The sequence below is a fragment of the Nicotiana tabacum genome, chromosome 13 (genome assembly GCF_000715075.1).
Source record: "Nicotiana tabacum cultivar K326 chromosome 13, ASM71507v2, whole genome shotgun sequence".
NCBI classification, from domain to species: domain Eukaryota; kingdom Viridiplantae; phylum Streptophyta; class Magnoliopsida; order Solanales; family Solanaceae; genus Nicotiana; species Nicotiana tabacum.
This window is the reverse complement of record NC_134092.1, coordinates 105,851,540-105,862,501: the sequence shown is the minus strand read 5'-3', so window position 1 is coordinate 105,862,501 and position 10,962 is coordinate 105,851,540. Positions and strand designations below refer to the sequence as shown.

Below are 10,962 nucleotides of genomic sequence, written 5' to 3'. Positions count from 1 at the left end.
ATTGATACTAGTATTTTGTAACTGGAAAAGCAGGCAATTTTTACCAGCAGAATAAGACGAACTAATTATTCAGAGGAACTATAAACACGGGTCTCCCAATCCTATTTGCAGCAAAATAAGAGATAAATGATCTCTGAATTATACACGAACCCGAAAAGAGTGCATAATTCGGAAGATTAAAATGGCATTTGTTCATGCGTTGAGACAAACTGGAATCTCTTCCATGTCCTCACAAAGAATATGGCATAAAAAACTCCCCTTTAAGGTATCCTTGTAACCTTCTTCATGATGAGGCTTTTGAGAGGAGATTACCAACTGATGAAGTGATAAGAAGGTTCGGCATTCAAGGCCCTTCTAAATGCTATTGTTGTAGAGATGCACAAGAAGACTATATTGCTCACATATTTTTCTCAAGCTGGAAAGCTCAATATGTATGGAAACATTTCAGTCAGCATAGGTATTATTATGTCAAGCAACTTAAAACAGACATTGATGAAATGGTAGTTCATAAAGCCTTTGAAAGAGGCGCACAGTTTTGTTCTCCAATGTGTTCCTTCAATTATCTGTCGGGAGTTGTGGAAACAAAGGTGTGCAGCTAAATATGAAGGTTCATATGCTTATGTACAATGCTTGCTAGATCAAGTGCAATCACTGATAATCATGCTTTTCTTAAAGTTCACTACAAGGGAATCAAATGGCAAAACAACTGGGCTGGGCTGGAATTTGCAAGTTCCTAGAAGGTTTTAAACCTCCAATGAAAGCTCTCAAGGTGATGTAGTCACTTCCTCCTTCAGGTAGACTGAAACTTAACACGGATGGGAGTAGTAATGTTATGAAAAGAGTGTCCGGTATTGGGGGTATTGTTAGGGATAGCAGTGGAAAGCTTGTCATGGCATATGCCAAGGCTCTTCACTTCTGCCCTAACAATACAGCTGAAACACAAGCTGCACTTTTTGGAATTGAGTGGATTGCCTTCAATAGAATTCACAATGTAATTCTAGAAATGAACTCTTTATTGATTGTTAATATGCTTAATTGATCTTCTTCACCTTTCTCGGAGATTCATGATGATATTCTAAAGATGAAAAAGATTATTCAAAGTCATCGAATTGAAGTTTAGCACTGCTATAGAGAAGGAAATTCAGTAGGGGTATATCAAATGGATATGAGGCAAATGCCTTTATTTAGATTCAGGAGATCAAAAATGAAGAACCTGCGGCTAGATTGTTTGTATATATCCTGTGTTTGTACATTTTTTGTAAGCTCAAAAGTCATAGCAACACATGTACATGGAAGACTCACTTCCTACAATCATAGTAGTACTAACATAGCTGGCCATTTTTTATGTTAAGTGATATTGGATTGGGCATGTCCAGTCCTTTTTACTTCACAGAGGAACATAGGCATTTGGTTCCTTTTGTTGTATGTTTCTCGTTTTGGTTATTAATCTACAGGTAGGGGTCTGTCTAACCCCCCGCCAAAATGGTGGTCTTTACAAACAAACAAAAAATGGCATTTGTGATTACAGCAGGTTTTTCTAGTCTTCTTTCTCTCTTACTAAAGAAAACTGTTTAAACTATTGCAAAACTTGAGAGATGGAAAAGGTTGAACCGCTTTGCTTTCAGTAATAAGAACTCGATTCTAACCTCCTGAGAATGCTCCTATACTTTGCAGGGCTATCATACCAAGTAGTTGTATTAATAATTTCACTTTCCAACCAATATGGATCTTCTTTCTTCTCAGTCAGGCTTCTGAAGTAGCTTTCCCACCGTGCGATTGTTCTCCCTAGACGAATACTCTTTTGCCTTAGAAAGATAAACTTGAGAATGTCCTTTGTGAACACATTGATCTCCTCGCCTTCAATTATGTAGATGTACTGAAATGAAGTACAACTTAACAGTCAAGAGTAAGCAAATTACACGTAACAGTTAACAACTTGTTTCATGTGCTATTACAACAACAAGCAGACACTTGTGCTTGGTTTGAAACCCTTTCAAAACATTTTCTTTATTTGAAGCCCTCCACTCCCATCAGATGAGAAATTGGGCGGAAGATCTATCAAAGGCTAAACATAGAATACATGATTATCATTGGCTGTTTCTCTTTATTCAGTAGGTCAAGCTACAACTCTAACTGGTCCATGACTCACCAGAAAGGGTTTAGACAAAAAGGTATTTAGTTAAGTTGGAATAAGTTTTGGATAAGGCAACAACATAACAAATCACTAGCTAAGTTAACCTGCAAGGATTGCCTTTTTAGGGTAACACCATCTAAAGGAATATAAATAGTGAGCTCCAGAAGTATACATATATCTGTGCACAAAATATCGATGAGGGTGAGGGGGAGGGGGAGGGGGCAATTACCAAAAATATGAAGCCCATAGTTGCCAAGACTGCTTGTACTAGCTCATCCAAGATCCCTGGAATACCTTCATCTGGCTCACCAGAACCGTCACTGCCTCCTCCACCACCACCACCAGGGCGATCTCCACCCCCATCCCCTCCTTCATAATATTCTTGTTTTCTTATCTGTTGCTTCAATAAATCCTCAACTGACGGTTCCTTCTTCAAATTTCCCATGGTTTTCTCAAGAGCTTTCCAAGGAGAAGCCTGATCAGATAGTAGTGCCAAGTGAGGTGTTATCTTCTCATATAACAAACATCCATAAGCTTATTTTGCTCAACTCATGATTTTCAACAGAATGTTAGGAGCTACTTTATACTCATTTTTTATGCAGTTTTATGGGAAAGAAAACCAGCTTACGATGCATATGCTGTGCGTTCAAGGAGAAAAGAGACATCTATTGTTAGTTTTTCTTTTTTCAACAACCGTGCTGTCCGGGCCAGCGTGGACACACCTCGACTAATTCCACGGGATACCAGATAACTATGTTCACCAAGGCTTGGACATATGGCACAAAATCACATAGTGTTTTTGCCTCCGCTGGGATTTGAACCTTTCTCACCCACTTCATTGACCACTAGGCCACACCCTTAGGTGCATCTGTTGTTAGCTTTAAAAATGCAGCACAATATATTTATTCTGCATGGATGAAAGACGAGCTGAAACAAATTCACACAAGATTGTAACAAGAAACAGATTTCTTTTGAAAAATAAGGAGAAGAAAAAATGTGAGACGGTCAAATGGGAAGCAAATTATATATGCTCACTGAGCAAATTCAAACGCCCAAATTAAACAAAATAAGAGGAAAAAATAGACTAAACCTTAAAAGATAACTTTATAAGAAATGTTAAAGTTTTCATAAAGCAACTAAAACTAATACACCACACCTGATAAGTTACGGGCACATGACATGCGCAACATATTGGACAGATAACCTAAACAATGTTGGGGTGCCAACTAGCATTCTGTACATGAAAGGTCGTATAGTCAGCAAAGTGTTGCCCACTCCTTAACCTACCTGATTTAGTGAGAGACAAGGAGTGGGCAATTGTAAGATACTACACTATGACATTACCGAGGAATAGGGAGAAAAAGAGTTGGGCAATTAAAAGGGTTGAAAGAGGCACTCTCTTCTTTCACCTTTCTCCTAAAAACTTTTTAACTGTCTTCAATGATTTTAGATTCCATGCCATGGAAAACAAAAGCAATAAAGATCAGAAATTAAGTAGAAATGAGAAGAAAATGACAATAACCACATAGTAAAGGATTATGTTTAGCAGATCTGGGAGTCACAACTGGCCAGTTGATGTTTCTTGATACACGCAAGGAAGTAGAGCCGTCAAAATGGGGTTGGCCCGTGAGGCCGGCCTAACCCAACCCGTAACTTGGGTAGGGGTGGGCTAAGGTTTTTTTAGCCAGTTTAGACTGAGGCTTCAAAGCACCACCATAATCAGCCCGTCCGCCCTTGAGGCTGAGCCGAGGCCAGCGTGTGAGGCCAAATAGAAATAATCAAATAATTAATATATTTCAAAGAAAAAGGTAAAAGGAAAATAGTAAAAGTTCTTAGAACCAAGGCTAAACGCAATCAGTAGCCTACAACTAATGCTACCTTATGCTTTTGTTTGTTTTTCTTTAAATGTGTTTCTTCCTGCACTTGTATTCCTAGATTTTGATTACACAGAAATTTGTAAGATAATTTAATGTGCCTACTCATCTCATCCTTTGAATCCTGTGTCAAAAAATATTCTATTCTTTCCGGTCTCACAAGCCTGGAATCTCTAGTTCCCAAAGGATAGCGGTTAGGTATTCTGGTCTTAGTCTATACACATGATAAAAATGCATATCGTTGCAATGTTGCAGAGTCAGTTTTAACATTTTTTTATATTTCATCTTCTTTATGTGATCTATGAAACAGTAGAAATGTGAGCCTTTCTTGATAGCCATAACAAAAAGGTAACCATAAATCCATGACAATCATCTTTTGAGAAACCTATACTCTCACGATGTCTCAACTATCAAAAAAGACCGGAAAAGGTGCATGTAGCAGAGTGGTAATGATTATATTGGACATGTTTTATAACTTTTAAAAATAAATAAACTGAAGGTCCATTCTGGACCGCTGCCCGCTTAGGGCTGGACTGGCATTTTTAAGGCCCTTTCAAATGAAAGGCGGCCCATCTTAGTCCGTCAAAATTCATAGCACGTGAGGGCCTGGCCATTTTGCTAGCTCTACTAGGAAGCAACCAAGAAGCCTGACAATGGAACATGTTCTATAGTAAAACTGGTTAGTGGTCACATGCATGGAATATAAAGGCTGCCTATGCCTTCCTGAATGCAGGCTATCAAATTTGTAGAAAATCCTCAGAGTTCATAGACGACCCTCTTTTTTTCTAAGTCAAGACTCACGATAACTAAGATTCCAACTGAGGCCTATACTAAGATGCATGTAACAATGGCCTTGCAATTATCTTAGACCCATGGGCCATGATGGCATGATCAGACGGGTCCACACTACACAAGTATAAGGTATGTAAGAATATGCAAGAACACCTTGCACTTATCTTAGTTAACTTGATAGCTTTTACACCCAAATGATCCCAGAAAGTGGGTGGGTAGCCCGGCGCACGAAGCATCCCGTATTCACGCAGGATCTGGGAAAGTGCAAAGAAAATAAAGGGAAGCAAATATACGGGCAGAACCTACACGCCATCTCTTTCATCAGAGGCGGATCCATGATTAAAATTCTATGGGTTCAACTTTAATGTTCTTATCATTAAACTCATGGGTTCATATCTACTAGTTGTTGCAATTTTAGTAAATTTTTACGCATAAATTTATGTTCCGCATCGAAAGTTATGGGTTAAGTCGAACAATGCTAGATCCACCATTGTCTTTCATCTTGGGGTGGTATCCTGGAGGCGTATGCAACTTTGGGGCATCTCCTTCACTTTTTTTGTGATAGGTAACTACGCAAGTACACGACTTTGGAGAATCTCAAAGTAAAACAAAAACCAAACAATATATAACCGTTCCTTAAGAACAAAATCGAAACCACTGTATCTAGTGGGAAACCTTTCTTCTGGTTGGATTAGTTTGTGGGTGGTTTAGACAATGTTACATAAATTAGAATATTTTAATTAACTAGTCAAATTTCCCTTGTCCTTATCAGCAGTTTGAAGTCGTTCGATGCTTGTGGAGGACCCACGAAGGAAATGTTCCCACTATGTCCCGCTATTAGCATCTGGCAACCCACACCCCCTCACCATCGGAGTTGTGTTCAAAAAAATTGGAACTTCTTTTTTGTGGTTTTTACAAATAAAATAAACCTAATCTTGTCTGTGTCAGCTTGCTCACATGGCATGTCCCAAGCCCAAATGAAAAATGAGGGTTCGGGTAGGGTGATAGTTTGAGTAAAACTAGTCAATTTATAATGAATCTACACAATCAACAGAAGAAAAACAAATCCACATGGGCAATACCAAATACTTATTGGTATTTGCTTAGTAATGTCTGTAAGCTTATATTACATCCAGTGTATGCTAGGGTTTTTTTAATCTTATTTGAGATTTTCTTACAAAAAACGTAGAGAACTCAGAATTCTAAGAATCTAGATTTTGGTATATTGGAATAAAATGAATCGGAATGGAGAGAGATGGATAGTGAAGATTCATAAAGCTAACACTAACTAGCTTGAGATTGAGGCGCAGTTGTTTTCGTTTACAAATAAAACAAACCTAAAGCATTTCATAAGTTTGAAAATAACAAACTCGACCAGTAAAAGAAACCATCAATCTGTGGCGACTTGCTCTGGTTTATAAACCATCAATATGTGGCGACTTGCTCTGGTTTATAAACCATCAATATGTGGCGACTTGCTTTGGTTTATTTTGGACAATTTGGGCAGTTTCATGGTTTCTTTGTTCGCCGCTAGTTATTCCTCCGAGTAAAGATATTAAAAGTAATTGACACACATGCAAAATGAACGATCATCCAAAAGAGTATTACCTCATTGTCATTGCTTGCCTTCCCCTTGCCACCAAATAAGCATACAGTTTTGCACAGCTGCGGTCTGTATACACCTACTTTCGCATTAAGGGAGATTTTCGGGAGTCTTGTGCCCAGATAAGTTGAAGATAATGTGCTCAGTTTTGAAGTCCTTTTTGGAGCAGTGAATGATGGAAAGGAGGCATTGAAATCGCAGGCAGGATGGCAACTGTTTATGCGAACGCAGCTCATCTCATCAAATAACCAGTCACTTACAAGACCTAATCACATTATTCAAACAGTAGTTTCAGCAAATCAATGTACATTTTTCCCCAACATTGAATGATTTAATAGAAGCAATGCTTTACGCCAAAAAAAAAACACTCTAAAACCTAATTCAATCTTATAAAAACCCTAAAACACTACTTTGAGTCCTGAGCTTGTCAAACCTTAACTTTTGAGGATTTTACCTACTTCGGCAAATTGTAGTTTTGAATTCAAATTTTTGTAATCAGAATTTCAGAGCAAGAAGTAAAAGACTGAATCTAAAGGAGGAGAATATAGAGTTTACCGGAGAAATTAGACGCCGGCGGGAAAGTGAACAGAGATAGAACCAATGGAGTTAACTTCGACAACAGAGATAATAAGATAACGTGACGTTACTATCAGTGCAGCCTACCTACATAAGAGGGTGTTTGGGTGGATTTTTGACTTATCAATTTGGTTTGGTATACATAAAAAAGGTTTTAAGTCAAAACATGCTCAAATTTATACTAGCAGATATAAGTATTTTGACTCTTTTTCCTTGCATTTTTTTGGACTAATTTGAACCTTTTTTCTACGAAAATTTTGATTTTGAGGTCTACTACAAGTATTATTTTGTTTATGACCAATACCTACAAGAAAGTAATAAATAATAAAAGAGATTTCTAAATAAAACACAAAAAATATACATAAGCTCATTTTCTTCTAATTGTAAATGCTTAGGAGATCATTTCTTACTTTTGGATATCCAAAATAGTCGATTACTTAAATTTTATATGTTTATCTACCTTAGGTGTGGTAAATAATCTTTTAGAAAGTAAAAGCACAATTACAGTAAATGAAGGATAAAATGGATATCAAGTTTGGCTTTGAGAAAAAAAAGATCACACGTGTCTGGGTCTCTGCTAAACATTATTTGTAGTAGACTTTTCACATGCTTTCCTAATAGATTCTTTATCATTGTTGTTTATATGTTCGCTAGTTTTTTGTCGATCTCATATGAAAAAATAATTTTATTAGGTCATTTCAAAAAATGATCTTTATTGATTGAGCTTTCTTAGGGGTGTCAATGGATATTTAAAAACCGACCGAACCGTACCGTACCGAACCAATTTTTAAGTTTCTTTTGATAAAACCGTAGGTTTTTATATAAATTTATAATCGTACCAATAATTAGGGTAGGTTTTTTATTTTATGAATATAAACCGAAAAAATATTGAACCGTACCGAATAAATATATTTATATATTATGTTTAAAAATAATAATGCATTATTTTTTCTTAGGCTTTCGAACTATGAAAACAGTTACAAACCAACAAGTAATTAAACTCAAAATCCTAATTCCCAAAACTTACTATGCTACTCCTATTGAAATTAAATTATTTCCAGCTATTCACTAGCAAGACACAAGGTATTTTAGCAATTATGTGTAACAAACTACAATTTATTGAATATGTTTCCTTTCGTATGATTCAGATTTATTTTTTTGAATATTTAATCTATTCTTGAGTCTCAACTTCGTTAATATCTTTCCACTCGTGTGATTTATATTTTTTTTTGTATTTGCTTAGTTTCTTTTACGCTACTGTAGAATAGTTGATGGATCTATACTTTGGTAATCTTTCATATTTAAAAATGTCTAGAGAGTTTTGATAAGTCATATAAAAGTACGTATGTTATAGCAGTCTTCTTCTACAGGTGACTTTTACATGACATTAAAAAAAATCCAAAAATTAACCGAACCGTACCGATACCGAAGAGAAACCGACATGGTCGGGACGGTTTCGAAAAGTCTAATTTTGGTTATACATAATAGAATAACCGAAAAATTGGTATGGTATAAATTTTATAAAATAACCTGCTGAACCGAACCATTGACACCCCTAAGCTTTCTTAGCATTAGTTAGAAAATCTTGAATCTTAATACGCCAAATCTTCAACGATTGTAAAACGTTATATATATATATAGAGAAAGAGAGATACATTTTTTGGCACAATTAAGGGTATGAACAGGAGGACTTAAGACACAACTTTTTCCATTTTTCCCCCTTAATACTAGAATCGAGATCAAAATTTTCATCAAAATAAGTTTTCGCTTAACTTCAAAGATCGATGAAATTAAAGCTGAAAGCTATTTTCATAATATTCTGTCATTTGTAAAGTCTATTCTTAATGAATTGTGAATGGCGAGTTCATTAAAAATCAATAACTCCAAAAAATCAATTCAAAATTAACTTAACAGACTAATTTATTCTAGACACAATTTAGAATTAACTTCAGAAATCATAAAAAATTTTATTTTATTTGCTATTAAATAAAGATAAATTGAACCAAAACTAAGCCAAGTTGACAATATCTATGCACACACAATGCGAGTATTTATAAATTTTGGGATTAAATAAATTTTATTATGTTTTAGTAATTATATTGACAATAGCTGTCGTGTTTAGGGGTGGGCGTTCGGTACTCCGGTTCGGTATTTAATAACTACGGTTCGGTACTTCGGTATTCGGTATATCAATTGTCCGTACCAAATAACATACCAAAGTAGTTCGGTACGGTTCGGTATTTTCTTATTTGGTTCGGTACGGTTTCGGTATCATACCAAAGTCTTTCAAATCTCCCAAGAATCAAGATTATGCCTAACGTGAAACGTCTCTCCCGTGAGCTAAATCTTACTTCGATCAAGTTGTTCAAGCTTCTAAAATGTAGTAACAGCACTGTGTTGGGATATGATGCTATAATAAAAGAGGAATATGTAACTACAATTAATTAACTACATCAATGTAGTCACTAGTCTTCGAAAATGAGGGGAAGTCTTCGAAAAAGATAAGAAACTGGAAAGCTGTACAATAACAAATTAACAACACTGTGACGTTTTGTAGTATTTGGCTATTTGTACAGCTCTTTTACTTTGAGACCTCATTTCATAGACCACTTTTGCTTTGAGACCTCATTGTACAGCTCAAGAGCTGCTTTGAGACCTCATTTTTTCAGTTTCTGATTTTCTGTATCCTCTCAAGAAAAGCAGTTTCAGTGTTGATTCTGTTGAACCATAAAGAGCAACTAACAGTCCAACCAAATGCTTGGTTCGGTACACTGAAACAGTGCTGTTACTACATTAGAAAAGCAGCTCCTGAGAAGCTTGAACAGTGCTGTTACTACATTAGAAAAGCTTGAACAAACTTAATACCACATTACCAAACACATAAAATAGTAAACTACAGCAGATCAACCAAACATGAAACACCTGCCAAACAACAGACTTAATTGAAAATATTCAAGATGTCTGGTCCATTAGAGAGAAAGACAGAAAGTAGCCTTATATTACTGCTTACTAAGGAAATCACTATCAAAATTTCAACACCTCAACTGCTGCTTACAACTTACAAGGGCGGTAAAATCACTATTAAAATTTCAAGAAAAAATAAAGAAGTTGAAGAATGAAGAAGGCGAGAAGCTGTAAACCTGTTGAAGATTGAACATTAAAGGTCAGTCGCCGATGAGAGAACTGAGAAGTCGTCGTCGACGAGGAGAGAAGTTGCCGTCGCCGAGGTCTCTGCCGCACAATCGGCGGTCGAAGGCTCGAACTCGAACTCACAGGTCACAGCGCGGGTCAGCGTCAGAGAATTGAGGGAAATGTGAGAGGTTGAAAATCTTATCCAGCCCTAGGGATGCTAATTCCTAATTTTCTATTGTTAGCTTAAGTAGGGTTGGACTTGGGCCCAAGGGTTTGGGCTCAGCAGTATCTTCTTTATGTTGGGCTGCCCTGGACTATTTGGAAATTGGGATAAACTATTAAGCCTAATATTTCGGTATTTCGGTATACCGAAATATCAAAACCGTTCACAAAATTAACTGATTTGAAAATATATATTTTTAATATTTAACTTTAACAAATAAATTTGATTTAGATTATTATTTAAAAATCTATCTATAATTAAAAGGAAAAGAAAAAATATTCTCATTTCGTCAAGTGTCATCGTCAAAATATGTCACATGACACTTTAGGGCAACCCTCCAAAAAAATAGAGGAGCAATAAAATTATTTGAAAAAAAAACTCCTTCACAAAATTAACTGATTTGGAAATATATATTTTTAATCTTTTACTTTAACAAATAAATCTGATTTATATTATTATTTAAATATTAAAAGTTAAAAATTGACCATTTTAAAACATACGTTTTTTTACTCTTTAGCATTGAACCATAAAGTCCGAACTTGTTTTTTAAAGGAGCTTTATTTAATTCAAAATTTAAGATTTTTTTAAAATTATCTGATTTTAAAACATACATCTATCTATCTATAAT

At 35.7% G+C, this 10,962-nt stretch overlaps 1 protein-coding gene across 2 annotated transcripts; it reads right to left on the bottom strand.

Moving 5' to 3' along the window:
• Positions 1-1,205: 1,205 nt before the first annotated feature.
• On the bottom strand, positions 1,206-10,330 carry LOC107787586 (uncharacterized). 2 transcript variants are annotated; one of them, XM_016609178.2, is made up of 5 exons: positions 10,120-10,276; positions 6,409-6,668; positions 2,857-3,041; positions 2,364-2,609; positions 1,206-1,876 (listed from the first exon to the last, which is right to left on the bottom strand). In XM_016609178.2, the coding sequence occupies exons 3-5, from the start codon at positions 2,971-2,973 to the stop codon at positions 1,622-1,624; spliced, it is 618 nt and encodes a 205-aa protein (XP_016464664.1). In that variant the 5' UTR covers positions 2,974-3,041; positions 6,409-6,668; positions 10,120-10,276; the 3' UTR covers positions 1,206-1,621. The 2 variants fall into 2 exon arrangements, with proteins under 2 accessions (XP_016464664.1, XP_016464663.1); XM_016609177.2 differs by lacking the exon at positions 2,857-3,041 and having other exon boundaries at positions 10,120-10,330.
• Positions 10,331-10,962: the final 632 nt, after the last annotated feature.

What these genes read in the sequence shown, in the direction of transcription:
- LOC107787586 (XM_016609177.2), bottom strand. Translation starts at nt 6,639, where the DNA reads ATGAGCTGCGTTCGCATAAACAGTTGCCATCCTGCCTGCGATTTCAAT. An exon ending in AGGCAAGCAATGACAATGAG is followed by an intron (nt 2,610 to 6,408) that starts GTAATACTCTTT and finishes CTATCTGATCAG; the next exon opens with GCTTCTCCTTGGAAAGCTCT. An exon ending in CTATGGGCTTCATATTTTTG is followed by an intron (nt 1,877 to 2,363) that starts GTAATTGCCCCC and finishes ACTTCATTTCAG; the next exon opens with TACATCTACATAATTGAAGG.